The 15745-nt window shown below is 39.1% G+C and overlaps 1 protein-coding gene across 2 annotated transcripts in view; it reads left to right on the top strand.

The window, feature by feature from the left end:
• Positions 1-14457, top strand: part of TGFB2 (transforming growth factor, beta 2) — a 138281-nt gene extending 123824 nt beyond the window's left edge. The window contains exons 3-7 of one of the 2 annotated variants that reach the window (XM_006869696.1): positions 5551-5683; positions 5768-5878; positions 7556-7733; positions 9164-9317; positions 14040-14457. In XM_006869696.1, coding sequence (XP_006869758.1) covers positions 5551-5683; positions 5768-5878; positions 7556-7733; positions 9164-9317; positions 14040-14198 — 735 coding nt within the window. In that variant the 3' untranslated portion in view covers positions 14199-14457. The remainder of the gene's footprint in view (positions 1-5550; positions 5684-5767; positions 5879-7555; positions 7734-9163; positions 9318-14039) is intronic. The other variant, XM_006869695.1, reaches the window with a different exon arrangement.
• The last annotated feature ends 1288 nt before the right edge of the window (positions 14458-15745 follow it).

Consider the following 15745-nt stretch of genomic DNA (forward strand, 5'->3'; position numbering starts at 1 on the left):
ATATAAATATGTCTGATATCATATATATTGAATTTAACAATATAAGCAGTGTTAGGGATATGAAGCTAAATAAGACACAAAATGCAAAATTGTTGTTAAGTGCCATCGAGTCGATATCAACTCATAGTGACCCTGTGTGTACGATTCCTGAGGAGCAGCTGGTGAGTTTGAACCCCCAATTTTGAAATTCAAATCAACCTTGCAGTCCAGTGTATTATCCCCCAGTGCCACACCAAGACTTTAATGCAAAATTAGGAGCCTAGAAAATATACAAAGCATTTTAGGCTAATGCATCATTATAGGAAGTCAGCTAGGGAAAGAAACCTGAAGAAGAAAAGTGAGTTCTGGGTTTGTTACTATCTGTTAGTTAGTGAAAATGCCTAAAGACTTCTCATTTATTGTTATATTGTTGTTATTCCGTATTAAGTTAATTACAACATTTGTTCCAAATTAGATAAACCTATTGCCATCCAGCCAATTCCAACTCATGGTAACCTCATGTATTAAACAGTTGGACTGCTCCATAGGGTTATTTTTGACAATAATCTTTATGGAAACAGATTACCAAGCCAGTCTTTCGAAACTCCATTGGGTGGGTTCAAATCACCAACTTGTATGATTTTATGGGAACTTTATCAAACATTATGTCCTTCTTCTGTGACTAGTTCCTCCTGATAATGTATCCAAAGTATGAGAGACTAAGTCTTGCCCTCCTGGCTTCTAAGGAACATACTTCTTCTAACAGATTTGTTTGTTCTTTTAGGAATCCATGGTCCTCTTAATATTCTTCTCCAATACCATAACTCAAACACATCAATTTTTGCTAGAGTCTTCCTAGACCTAGACCTTCATTGTCCAACTTTCTCATGTATATGAGGTTATTGAAAATATCATGCTTTGGGTAAGATGTACCTAAGTCCTCAAACTGACATCTTTGCTCTTGAATACTTTTAAGAGGTCTTGTGCAGCCGATTTGCCTAATACAATGCATTGTTTGATTTCTTGACTGCTGCTTCCTTGAGTGTTGATTCTAGATCCAAGAAAAATGAAGTCTTTGACAACTTCAGTGTTCCCTCCATTTACCATGTTGTTACTATTTTGCCCAATTAGGAGTTTTTTTTTTTACAATGAGGTTCAATTCATACTGAAGGTTGTATTCTGTGATCTATATCAGTGTTTTAAGTCATTTCCTGCTTCTAGCAAGCAAGATTGCATCATCTGCATATTGCAAGTTGTTATGAGTTCTCCTCTAATCCTGATGTTATATCCTTCTTCATATAATTCAGTTTTTCAAATTATTTGCTCAGCATTCAGATTGAAAAATATGATGAAAGAATACAGCCTTGGCACACACCTTTCCTGGCTTAAAATCATTCAGTATCTTCTTGTTCTGTTTGAACAACTTCCTCTTGATATAAGTACAGGTTCCTCATGAGCACAATTAAGTGTTCCTGAATGCCCATTCTTTGCAATGTTATCAATAGCTTGTCATGATCCACAAAGTCAAAAGCCTTTTCATAGTCAATAAAGTGCAAGTAAGCATCTTTCTGGTATTCTCTTTTTCAGCCAAGATTCATCTGACATCAGCAATGACATTCCTAGTTCCACATCGTCTTCTGAAACCAACTGGAATTTGTGGCAGTTCCCTGTTGATGTACCATTGCAGCCATTGTTTAATTTTCTTCAATAAAATTTTACTTGCATTGGTATCAATGACTTCCACATTCTATTGCATCACCTCTGTTTGCAATGGACACAGATATGAGTCTCTTCCAATCAGCTGGCCAAGTAGCTGTCTTTCAAATTTTTTTGGCACATATGAGTGAGTGCTTCCAGCACTTCATCAATCTGTTTTTGCCAATATCTTAAGTGCAGCTTGGACTTCTTTTAGTATCACTGATTCTTGATCATATTCTATCTCTTATAAAGGTTGAATATTGACCAGCTCTTTTTGGTACAGTGATTCTATGTATTCCTTCCATCTTCTTTTGATTCTTCCTGCATTACTCAATATTTTGCTCATGGAATACCTAAGTACTGCAAGCTGAGGCTTGAATTTTTTCTTCAGCTCTTTCAACTTGAGAAATGCTGAGTGTGTTCCTCCTTTTTGGTGTCTTACTCCAGGTCTTTGCACATTTCATTATAAGACTTGATTTTGTCTTCTCTAGCTTCCCTTTGAAATTTTCTGTTCAGCTCTTTTGCTTCTTCAGTTCTTCCGTTTACTTTAGCTCTGATAGCGTGGTGGTTACGAATCGGGCTGCGAACCTAAAGGTCAGCAGTTCGAAACTACTACCAGCCACTCCGTGGGAGTAAGATGAGGCTTTCTGCTCCCGTAAAGATTTACAGCCTTGGCAACCCTGTACAGGGTCGCTATGAGTCAGAACAGACTCCATGGAACACAACAACAACAACATCTATTCCCATGAGCAAGTTTTAGAGTCTCTCCTGATACCCATCTTGATCTTTTCTTTCTCTCCTATCATTTTAATGACCTCTTGATTTCTTTCTGTATGATGTTTTTGATGTCATCTCACAACTCTTGTGGTCTTCTGTCATTAGTGTCTAATGCATCAAATTTGTTCTTGAGGTGGTCTTTAAATTCATGTCGGATATATTCAAGGTCATACTTTTGCTCTCCGGTACTTGTTTTCTTTTTTGTCAGATTAAGCCTGAACTTGCATATGAACAGTTGATGGTCTGTTCCACAGTTGGTCCCTCACCTTGTTTTACACCATCTCTTCCCACAGATATTTTCAATATAATTCCTGTGTAGTCCATCTGGTGAGGTACTGGTGTACAATTGCCATTTATGTGGTTTAAAAAAAGATTTTTGCAATAAATAAGTCATTTCCCCTGCAAAATTGTGTCATGTGATCTCCAGCATCATTTCTATCACCAAGGCCATGTTTTCAAAATATAGGTCGTTCCTCTTTTTCCAGCCTTCACCTTCCAATTACCAGGAATTATTAATGTACCTTGATTGCATGTTTGATCAATTTCAGACTGGAGAAATTGGTAGAATTCTTCAATTTCATCATCACTGGCTTTAGTAGCTGGTGTACAAATTTGAATAATCGCAATATTAACTGGTCTTCTTTGTAAGTATATGATATTATCCTGTCACAGACAGCATGGTACTGAAAGGTCGATCCTGAAATGTTCTTTTTGGTGATGATTAATGCAATGCCATTCTTCAGTTTTTCATTCCTGACATAGTAAAACAAATATATGATTTTTGGATTCAAAATGGCCAATACCTGTCCATTTCAGCTCATGAATGCCTAGGATATCAATGTGCATTCCATTTCATATTTGCCAACTTTCAATTTTCCTAGGTTCCTATTTCTTACATTTCATATTCTGATTAACAATGTTTGCAGTTGTTTTTCTGCACTTTGAGTTGTGCTCTATCAGCCAATGAATGTCCTGAAAGCTTTACTCCATTCATTTCACTGTGGTAAACTCTACTTTGAGGAGGCAGCTCTTCCCCAGTCATATATTGAATGCCTTCCAACTTGAAGGGATCCTCTTTTGGCACTATATCTGACAAGGTTCTGCTCCTATTCATAAGGTTTTTAGAGGCTAAATGTTCAGAAGTAGCATGTCCCTCTGCCTTCCTACTCTTAGTCTGGAAGTTCCACTGAAATCTGTCTACTGTAGGTGACCCTCGCTGGTATTTAAAATACTGCTGGTACAGCATCACAGCAATATATAAGCCACCACAGTACTATGAACTGACAGATGAGAGGTAGAAAGAAGGGTTGTTATTGTTGTTAAGTGCTGTTGAGTCAGTTCCTGAATACGGTTTCTGAGGAGCAACTGGTGAGCTTGAACTGCCAACCTTGTGGTTCAAGCCACCTTTGCCGTCCAGCACATTAAGCCAGCACCACACCAGAACTTGAGAAGGAAGGATTAGAGTGGAGATAATAGTGTCTAACAGGAATGTTATGAGGATTGAAGTAAATGAAACAACATGTGCCCAACTGTTAAGTCATGAGAATTTGCTTCCTTTAATTCACAGAGGTCATCTTTTGCCTTTGGTTAGAGTCAAGACTACTTGTAATTCTCTTCATCTGGAGGGGTGAGTTGGATATTAGGATAGGAACACAGAATTCATCTAAAATTCATGAGTACACCCCCAGAGTCCAATTGTATGAATCTCCTTCCTTTCCTAAATTGACTTAATCCAGAAAAATTGAACTCTGGTGCCAAATGTTCCAGGAAGCATTTGTTTCCAAATTACCTGAAACAAATCTTGAAAGAAAAGTACATTTAAAAATCAATGGCAAGATTATAGGTTTTGTCCTACAAGACTTAAAGGAGAGTTAATAAATCTTCTAAATATTCAGATAGTCATTTAATAGACATTGATTAAGTAGAGGGTTGTGCTTTGAAATCATATCAAATTGAAGACAAATCCCTGCCCTAGGGAAGTTAATGAACTTGTTGGAGAGACCAAACTCATATGCATGAAATAACCACAGAACAGTTATAATAAACAGCAGGAAGGGCAACAGTGGGTCTTGAGCCACTGAGGAAAGACAGGATACAGAGTTTCCGTAAGGATTTAATATGCCGTTCTTGGAGACTTAGTATTGTGGTTTGACTGATTCAGAGAACACTATCATGTGAAGACAGAATTTAAATAAGTAAATAAACAAATAAGCTAGAATATTCACCTCCTATAGAAATCCAGGAATCCTGGTATGGCACTGTGGGATAAGCACTGGATTGCTTACCATTAGGTCAGCAGTTCAAATTTACCAGTTGCTCCTCAGAAACGCTATACAGGATCACTGTGAATCAGAACTGACTTGACTTACAAAATAACTACAACAAATAGAAATCTAAGAGCATTCTACAGTTGCTTTTTTACTTTTTGCAGTGAAGTATTCAAAGTCTTCAGTGTTTAGGCTGATTTGGTTTTAGAGACTCATCTATACTCTGTACCAGGCTGCTTCTGCTCTAATTCTTTCTTAGTCTATTGTATGGAATATCTTTATAAATCATCAATGACATAAAGAGTAAATGTTGCAGCTATAGACTTACCTCAAAAACTGAAGTATGGCAAGTAGATTCCTGTCATTTGGTTTAGGAAGAAATTTGTAAATCATGGTCTTCAAGGGGTGAATATGGGCCCTCTGTACCAGACATCTCCCATTGTCCCTTCCCACACGAAAGCTCCTCAAATTAAATAAGTAGAGAAGCAGAGCATCAATACCATTAAGTTAAAAACATGGAATTTATGGTTGAAAATTTGCAAAGCTTGTGTGGGCAACATAAAATAATTACTGTCATTTTCTTTGTATACACTTGGCTTTATGGTTCCTGTTACCTTCATCATAGCATGCTGCTGATTTAGAAGATGCATTTTTTCATAGCCAATGGCCTGGTATTATTACTTTTTTTTTTCTTGAGATGACAATATGTAGATAGACTAGCGTGTACCTACATTTAGATGATGAATTAAAATATATGGTTCTTGGTTTTGGCTTAGTCATGCTATTACCATGCCAACTGAGTTTTCTCCACTGCTTTTGCCCCTTCTAGATTCTAAAATCCAAAGATCTAACATCCCCAACCCAACGCTACATCGACAGCAAAGTTGTGAAGACACGAGCTGAAGGCGAATGGCTCTCCTTTGATGTCACTGACGCTGTTCATGAATGGCTTCACCATAAAGGTTACAAACCACCCTTCCTCCCTAAATGACAGTGTATTGATTGTACAAACACACACAACAATGACCTTGTCTTCATATTTTCAGACAGAAACTTGGGATTTAAAATAAGTTTGCACTGTCCTTGCTGTACCTTTGTACCATCCAACAATTACATCATCCCAAATAAAAGTGAAGAACTCGAAGCAAGATTTGCAGGTAATTAGAGCTTGGTCATATAAGGTGATGGAGAAAAGGGCACAGGTTAAATTTTGATAATCCCATAGGGGATAAAGTCGATTTGCATGTGAAAATGACATTGTTTGGGGAGACCTAGAGGGTTTTATTTGTTTGGGCAAAGATATGGCTGGAGGAGGAAAGATGAAGGCTGAAAGGATTCTAAGAAAAGGATCGATTCCTGGTTTATACTGATCAATGTTCAAGGATGACTTGGTCAGTATTAAACCTACTGACTTATTAACCCTCCAAATTATTAAATAGTCAGTAAGACCTTTTACTCTTCATTTAAGCAAACTGACTTTCCACCTCTAAATTCAGGATTATCCAATGGTAATCCCCAAACCTAGTGTCAGGAACACAGAACACAGATGCATATCACAGAAAGAAAGGAGCCGGCTCGCATCATGGCCTCTGTAATTACCTTACGTGTATTGAAACATTCCACCTTTTTTAGCGTGTCCCCAATATTTCAAGTGGCTTCCTCACCTTGCTCCCTTTTCAGTGAATTAGCCAAAAGTCAGGGAGATTCCAAGGGTGTTAAGTCGCTGTGCATATTCGATAATGAGCCCCTACGGCTGATGGGAGGTGAGAGGAAGTGGCTGGTGTAGTATCAGCCTTGCACTGTCATGTCAGGGAGCTAATTTCCTCCCCCTTAACAAACACCTTTGGGGACCTCTATCCACTTTCAGAAGACTTCAATGGCCCTTGCTCATGGAAAAATACTCCCAGAGGTCCAGAGATTGATTTCAGTCTGTAACTTCATCGTGACTCTCCAGTGTGTGGAGATGAAACACTTAAACTGCAATCTCTTGAGCATGCTTTGCAGAACTTGAGTTTCTGAGTCTAACATGGAATCTTAGAAAAGTGTTGAGGATGCCATAAAATAAGTGAAAAAGCCATTTCTTCACAAGCTTCCCAAAATAGCATTAGGTGAGGGGGACTTTTGTTTCACTTGAAACCAATTCACTCAGGTTATGTTCATTAGGGGAGTCTTTTGAGTTTAGCAGTCGTAGTAAGAGTGTAAACCAACAGGATGGCAAGGCATGTTCTATTGCTGTGCCTTCATTTGCTGAGGGGTAAACAGGAGCTCTGGTAGCGTAGTGGTTACGAATCGGGCTGTGAACCGCAAGGTCATCAGTTCGAAACTACCAGCGGTTCTGCGGGAGAAAGATGAGGCATTCTGCTCCAGTAAAGATTTACAGCCTCGGAAACCCTGTGCAGGGTCGCTATGAGTCGGAACCGACTCCACGGCACTTAACAACAACAACAAACAGAGTCTAAATTGAGGACTGACTCGAATAAACTGCCTCAGTTGCCTTTTTTCATGAGTCAGAATCAATTGGAGGGCAACTAACAGCCACACCAAGATTGCCCTTAGATTCTTAGCCTGCAGTGACTTTGAGACCCAGCAAGCCCTTGCTTTTACACTGACCTTCTTTCTGACAAGTGCCCCATGTAGAAGTGTTGGTTGTCACCTGTGGTAGTCCTTTTGTGCTGTATCTATTTCCATGGGGGGTATGACTATAGCCAGTTTGATGCTGTTGTGGTGGTCATCACTGCTATTTGTGACAATATGCAAAAGAAAAAAAAAATATGGCTGATGATATTTGCTGAAGATAAAGCTAAATGTTTATTACCCAAATGCATTTTTTTAAGGTATTGATGGCACCTCCACATATACCAGTGGTGATCAGAAAACTATAAAGTCCACTAGGAAAAAAAACAGTGGGAAGACCCCACATCTCCTGCTAATGTTATTGCCCTCCTACAGACTTGAGTCACAACAGTCCAACCGGCGGAAGAAGCGTGCCCTGGATGCCGCCTATTGCTTTAGGTAAAGGAAATCAAAATAAAGGAATTGTGTCTGTTAACTCTTGAACTGCCTTTGCCCTGTCTTGTGTTACATATTGACCTGGATTGAACTCATTGATTAAAGCCAGCTGTAGTATAGACTAGCTAACATATTTTATAGCATCGCTCTTCTCAGAGTCTTAAAACAGCTTATCTGAATTGGATTGATCAACTCTTTAAGGTCTTTGAGTGGAACAACTGGTTTGTACTCCACTACAAAATGAAAGATTGGAGGTTCGAGCCCACCTGCCACTTCCTCAGAAGACAAGCCCTGGTGATGTGCTTTCATGAAAAGATCATGACTTGGAAAACCATATAGAGCAATTCTACTCTATAACACATGGGGTCTATGGCAACTAACAACAGTCATTCGACTCTTTAGCAGTGACCCAAATATGAAGGGTGAGGGTGGGGAGTGGGGAAACAGCCCCTTGGATTTCTTCCCTAAATCTTTTGGGCCGAAGGAGAAAATGAACTATCTACTGCCCCAGTGCAGGTATGAAGAGCTTCCTTGCAGTGCATGATGGCAGCTCCCTGGTTAAGGCAGTGGAATTATCTGTATGAAGCTTTTGCCCTTCATTCAGAATGCCCTGGTCATTTCTCTTTCACAGTAACAGTAGACTATGAGAGCAGGGAGGGAACAGGTGAGAATTTATTTCCCATTCCATTGTGAGTACATGGTGGGAGGATGTTTGTCCATGGTTTCTTATCAAGTTTGGTAATAGGAAGACTTGTTATTTTGAGCATCATGGAGCAATGGGAGTTTCTTGGTGGTGTGAATGGTTGACATGTTCAGCCGCTAGCCCCAAGGTTGGAGGTTTGAGTTTACCCAAAGATGCCTCCGAAAACGTCTTGTGAGCTACTTCTGGGAAATTATCTTTTGAAAAACCCATGAAGCACCGCTCTGCTCTGACACACTTAGGGAGGCCGTGAGTCAGAATTAACTCAGTGGCAAATGCTGTGGGATATGGGAATTGATCACTGTCAGGTGCCCATGTCTGATTGCTTAGTGGTTGTTCTCAGAAAGAAAAAGGCTTGAGATAAGTCTTGGAAAAGATTTTCTATATGAAGGTATAATAGAGGCCCCATGGCAAAACTGCCTAGCGTTGGTTGAAAAGGACTTGATCTCTTCCAGCCAACTCTGTTGGTACTTGGTTATTTGAGGGTAAAGGTTTGACATTCAAGGTCTCAGACAAGGACATTGAGGTATACAGCACATGATGGAAGGTAATTCAGAAAATCACTATAATACCCCACCATGTGAAAGTCACTTGAGATTACATGAAGACCATTAAAACTAGGCCCACAATATATGCTTATTAGGTGATGGTTGAATAAGCGAACAAGTCATTTTTCCAGTTTGGGATGGGTGAAAAACCAAGTTTAAAATCTCCTTTTTCTCCCCTTTAACAGAAATGTGCAGGATAATTGCTGCCTACGTCCACTTTACATTGATTTCAAGAGAGATCTTGGGTGGAAATGGATACATGAACCTAAAGGGTACAATGCTAACTTCTGTGCTGGCGCGTGCCCGTATTTGTGGAGTTCAGACACTCAACACAGTAGGGTAAGTATTTGACTAACTTGTCCCTTCTATTCTAGGGTTGCTAAAATGGGCCTGTTGATAGGATTTCCAAATGAATTAGCTGTAGATCGATTAGAAAGTAACACAAATTAATTGAAAACAGTAGGTCTTTCCAATTAGATTTAGATTTTAAGCAACTTGAGAGCAGTTTTTCTTAACTTCTGTCCCCTGCCATGCTTTATATACTTAACACCTACAGGAGTCCTGATGTGATGCTGTAGGATGAGCACTGGACTGCAAAGGCATTTTACAACAAGTTCGGCAGTTGAAACTCATCAGCCACTCCTTAGAAACCATATACAAAGCCGCTATCAGTCAGAACAGGCTCAACAGAACTTAATAACAACAACAAGCATAAATAGGTAGTCCAAAAAACCCTAAAAAACTTTGGTAATGAATTAATAAATTGCATAGTGTCCTGTGGAATCCTGGTGTGGCACTGGGTTAATGCACTGGGCTGCAAGGTCAGTTTGAACCACAAGGTCATCGGGTCAAACCCATCAGCCACTCCTCGGAAACCTTATACAGGATTGCTATGAGTTGGAACCGACTTAATGGCACACAGCTACAACAACAAATAGTGTCATGTACAGATAAGATGTGAAAGAGAGTAGGTTCTCATTTTTAAAAAAAGAAAAAGATTTATTCCTCTATACTAATCTGTCATATTAGAAAGAGCATGGAGTACTTAAATTGATCCTTTGGCTTAGGAATTTACTGTTATGGCTGTTGGTAAGGGTTATTGAACCAGTTCCAACACATAGTGACTCTAGAGAGGTTTCCGAGGAGGAGCTGGTAGGTTTGAACCACTGGCTTTATGGTTAGCAGTCCAGTGCTTAGCCTACAGGACACACTAGGACTCCAGGGATTTACTAGTACATGACAATTTAGAAAGCCAGTTAACATCCTTGAGGTTCAATTTCTTGTCAGGAGAAAGAAATGTGTATATTAAAAATTATCTTCAAAACAGTAATGCTAAACCTGCAAATTGTTGTGAAAAGTACAAAGATGATAGACAGATAGGTAGGCAGTGGTCTTCTTCAATAATTTGAAAATTAGTTTCTCTAAATATTTTTAAATATAGGCCAAAGTAAATGAGAATCTGAATATTTTAATGAGTTGCTTAAATCAGAATAGAGGGCTAATTCTGAAGCAGGTCGATGATTGAATACTACAGGTTTCCAGCCCAGACCAGCAAAGACTTGCTCTGTGTAATAATGAGGGAGCCCTTGTGTTGCAGAAGGAGCTCTGGTAGCGTAGTGGTCACGAATCGGGCTGCGAACCTTAAGGTCAGCGGTTCGAAACTACCAGCTGCTCTGCGGGAGAAAGATAATAAGGCTTTCTACTCCCGTAAAGATTTACACCCTCGGAAACCCCTGTACATGGTCGCTATGGGTCGGAACCGACTCGATGGCACTTAACAACAACAACTTGTGTTGCAGAGAGTTAACGTGCTTGACTACTGACCAAAAGTTTGGCTGTTCGTGTCCACTCAGAGGACCCTCAGAAGAGAAGTTTGGTGATTCCTTTAGCAAAATCAGCCATTGGAAACCTTACGTCGCACTGTTCTACTCTGATATGCACGAGGCCTTCTTGAGTCAAAATTGACACAATAACCATTTTTTAAAAAAAATTATGTAATAGAAAAGCCCTGATGGTGCAGTGGTTTAAAAGCACTTGTTTACTAACTAAAAGGTCAGTGATTCTAACCCACCAGTTGTTCTCCATGGAAGAAAAGATGGGGCAATCTGCTCCTATGAAGATTACAGCTTAGGAAATTCTATGGGGCAATGTAGGTCATCCTAAATCAGAATCTACTCAAAGGCAGACAGCAACAATAGTGGTATTTGGCCAAATACGCATTTTGTTGGTTTATATTGTGTGTATTAGTGAAGAATTTAAAGATGAAAAGGACTGTATAAGCTATCCAGACTTTCCACTTTCCTAAAGACATGGGGATCTTGAGAGTGTGTATCATTTACTTGCTCAAGATCATACAGAGAGCTAGTGACAAACAAAGGTCTGGGATACAGATGTCTTGCTTTGTAACTGTTGTTGTTGTTGTTAAGTGCCTTCGAGTTGGTTCCGACCCATAGCGACCCTCTAGGGCTCCATTTATTCTGTCTTAGAGACTTTAATTCTTGAAATGTGGCCATACCTTGAGATTTCTATTCTGCTCTTTATGCCTCTGTAAATCTCACTATCGAAAATTTGCCTTCACTGCAGGGTAGGAAAATGAATCTGTTGCCAGAAAGATCACATAATACTTTCAGCCAAATCCAGGAGTTTAGGGGTTATCATTTATTTTGGACAGTCTGTATTCTAGAATTACTCTTTTATTCACGTGAAAAATCATGTGTTAGAGAAATATGAAGTATATTTATTTATAAATGCCTACATATGCTGGACTTTAAATTGACAAATATGGCCCTTCTTCCTTTCAGCTGTTTTCCCAACTCCCCTTTAGACTTTGGCACCGTGGGGTAACCACGTGCTTGGCCATGTGAGAGGGGCTTGCTCATGCCTGTCCCTTTGTCTGAGCTTTCTGGCTGGGCTGCCTCCTCTGGGCAGCGGCAGCAGTCACTGTAATGTGGGCAAGACCATGTTGCCAAGTAGAAACATAATTCTCTTCCCTGATACACAGAGGGAGTGTGTGAAGGCTGAGGCCATGCTTGTTTTTGAAGGAGAGAGGAAGAATAACTGTCATGGTCACAAATATGTGGTTTGGAGAGTTCCCCAAGAAGCCAGAGGTAGCTGAATAAAGTAGTCAGTGTTGCTGTGCTCAACAGATCTTCTGTCTAAAGCTAAAAACATTGCAGTGAATTTCGAGGAAAAAGGGCACTTTGCTATTTGACTAACACATTAATGACATCCTTGGAAATGTCTCTGTATCATCAATGGGTAACCTACATATTTCCATTGGCAAAAGTCACATAACCCGTTGATCCAATATGGGGTTAAAGGTACAGGATTAACTATAGAACTTTTTCTGCATTCTCTTTGAAGATTAGCTAGCTACTCCTCTGACTCAGTGGCTACCCGTTATCATGTGGAAGGCTAAAAGGAGGGCTTACTATTGTTATCATTGTCATTGTTTTAAGCAACATGTAAGAGAGTGATTAATAAGATAGACTACTTTCGGTGCCCACTGTTAGCACCGTTGCATTTATGAAGCAAATCTAAAGGAAAAGACTTTTATCAGTAACTTTATTTTTATTTCTAATGAAAATGTAAGATGACATTACCTGCCCTGAGAAGACACTTAGCAATAGAAAGATAATCCACTGCAGACAGGCTACCTTTTATATACCCAAGGGAAATTGAAGCCCTGGTAGGAATGTTAGTCAAAATTGGGACTCTTTTACTACCTCTATGAGAGTGTGGTGGGTCCATAAGATTAAACACTGAACTTCGAACTGCAAGGCCTGCAGTTCAAACCTGCCAGCTGCTTTCTGGGAAACAGAAGAGCCTTTCTGCTCCTGCGAAGATTTAAAAGCTTTGGAAACCCAAAACACAGTCGCTGTGAGTTGGAACTGACTCGACGGTACATAACAACAACTACTCATATGTTCATTACTTCACCTAGCACAAAGTCTTATTTTGTCCAGAAAATTAAGTCAAATATGTACTAGGGCTACAAGATTAAAACAAAATCTGCAGAGTCCCTGAACTCAAGGGAACTCAGTCTCAAAGGATTTAAAAATACACACCCACTTCTCACTTAGCAGCAGGGCTCCTGAGAGCAGGTCATTATGTGAAAATCAGCATTATGCACATTTAGAGATCACAAATTGGAGAATGGCTCCATCATTACATAACTGCCAAATGACATCATTGCATAGCTGCCAAGCCATTGAGAATCATAGCCCACAGCCAAGTTGACATATAACCTTAACCTTGACCTTGACAACCAGTGTTACACTCACCTAGCATTCAGCTTTCATTTCTGCCAGACACACGTTGTGAATGCACAGAATAGCTGGATAGTAGATTTGTCAACTATTGTCATAAATACAAAATGTCAGGTAAAGATAGTCGATAAATGAGGAGTAGGTGTACACTTGTGAATCAACTTAATTTACAAAGCAGTGTAGAAACAAGAGCAGGATTCTGAATGGATCAAACTTTGTAAGGAGCTGGGGAAGGCTATGCAGCAAAGCAACGAACAGAGTCAAGGCTTTGGGGGAAAATTGGAAAATCTGTTGAATAAGCAATTTTGTCCAATCTGACCTTTGCAAGATCATTTTTGTTTAAAATGTACAAGAAAAGGATTCCATGGGAAAATGATGAGTTCACTGATTGCTAGGGACAGCTATATATTTAACTTCTTTTGAAATCAAGGAAAGAATTTTAAACCAAAAAACAATTCAGATTGCCAACTCAGTACAATGAGGTCCCCCTATGTGGAGCTTGATTATTAACCTAGGGGTTGGTAGTTCATATCCACCCAGCGGTACCACAGAAGAAAGACCTAGTGATGGACTTTTGTGAAGATTGCAGTCAAGATAATGTCGGGGAAGTTCTGCTCTGTAACACATGGAGTTGCCATGAGTCACAACCAAATGAATGGCAACAAGCTTGATTTGGGTTTGGGTACTCATCAGAGATACAGATGAAAAAGGAATATCTGTGAAATAATTGCTTTTGTTCTCTCCTCTTTTTGGTCTTTTCCTATATTTTCTCCCCTCTCCTCTGTCCTTGCAGGTCCTCAGCTTATATAATACTATAAATCCAGAAGCATCTGCTTCTCCTTGCTGTGTGTCCCAGGATTTAGAACCGCTAACCATCCTCTACTACATTGGCAAAACACCCAAGATTGAACAGCTTTCTAATATGATCGTGAAGTCTTGCAAATGCAGCTAAAATCCTTGAAGAGTGTCGGGGCGCTGATCACAGTGATGATGATGATGGTGACGACAATGACGATGTTGTAACAAGAAAACATAAGAGAGCCTTGGTTCATCAGTGTTAAAAAAATAAATGGAAAACGCGGTACTAGTTCAAACACTTTGAAAGTTTGTGTTTTGTTGGTTAAAACTGGCATCAGCAACAACAAAGTTGAAGACCTGATTCTACATTTCATCTACTCTGTAAGTGAGATAGACAAGAAGCAAAATCTTTTCTTTTCTTTTGTTTTTGGTTTTTTTTTTTAAGAAAAAAAAAAATAAACACTGGAAGAATTTGTTAGTTTTAACTACGTGAAAGAAGAAGAAGAAAAAAAAAATCTAAACAGGAAAATCCCGTGAAGTGGAGTTGCTGTACATACCGATCCTATCTCATGCCTCACTTGATTTTTCTGTATTGCTATGCAATAGGCCCCCTTCCCATTCTTCCTCTTAGAGATCACAGTGACTTATTTATTGTGTGTTACTATATAATGAACATTTCATTACCCTTGGAAAAATAAAACAGGTGTATAAAGTGGAGACCAAATACCTTGCCAGAAACTCATGGATGGCTTAAAGGAACTTGAAATCAAACGAGCCAGAAAAAATAAGAGGTCATGTTAATGGGATGAAAACCCAAGAGAGTTACTATATGACCAAGCAAGTCTGCATTAAGATAAAGACCCTGAAAACACATATTATGTACCAGCTGCCAAAGGAAGCTTCTTGTAAGGTTCAAAAAAGTAAAAGCCTGTTAATAAAGGAAACTTTCAGTCAGAATAAGTCTGTAAGATTTTATTCTTTCTTTTTAATTGTAAATGGTTCTTTGTCAGTTTCATAAACCAGTGAAATGTTGAAATGTTTTGACATGCACTGGCCAAACTCTGGACCTGAGAGTATTGCTGGGTAGCTTTGCTATAGGCTTCCAATCCGTCACCCACCCCACTTCATTTTGGTGTATGTAATCATACCTATAGTACTACACTAGATGGGTACAGATGTCAGCCTAATTGGAAACACATATGCAGATCTCTTTTGCAAACTATTAAATCAAAACCTTAACTACTTTACGTGTAATGTTAAAATTTCACCATATTTTAAAAATATTTTATAATGCTGTCAACTCTCATTAGATTGGACTTTATTTGGGCTTTTTAAATGATCACTCAGAATCATGTGTTTCTGTTAGTTAGCCAGTACTTTTGAGTAAAGCCCCTATATTTTGACTTGTACTACAAATACATGTTTTATAGTATTTGCTCGAGTTGTGCTTTGTGTATCGTCCATTATTATGACATGAGCTACCTGAGTCCACGTGCCCTTTTTTTATTTTCTTTTACAAAAAGGATAGATCAAATTCCTTCATCTTATAGGCATCATTACTAAGCAATTCTTACTTTAAAAGCTTTTATTGTAGGAGAGTGTGAAATGTTACTGATATGAGATAATTGAAGTGAAATGTTTGAATTGTAGCAAAAACTTAAGGATCTATCTGAAACTAAGCATCTTGGAGACAAAGGTTTC

The sequence above is a fragment of the Chrysochloris asiatica genome, unplaced genomic scaffold (genome assembly GCF_000296735.1).
Source record: "Chrysochloris asiatica unplaced genomic scaffold, ChrAsi1.0 scaffold00133, whole genome shotgun sequence".
Taxonomy (NCBI): domain Eukaryota; kingdom Metazoa; phylum Chordata; class Mammalia; order Afrosoricida; family Chrysochloridae; genus Chrysochloris; species Chrysochloris asiatica.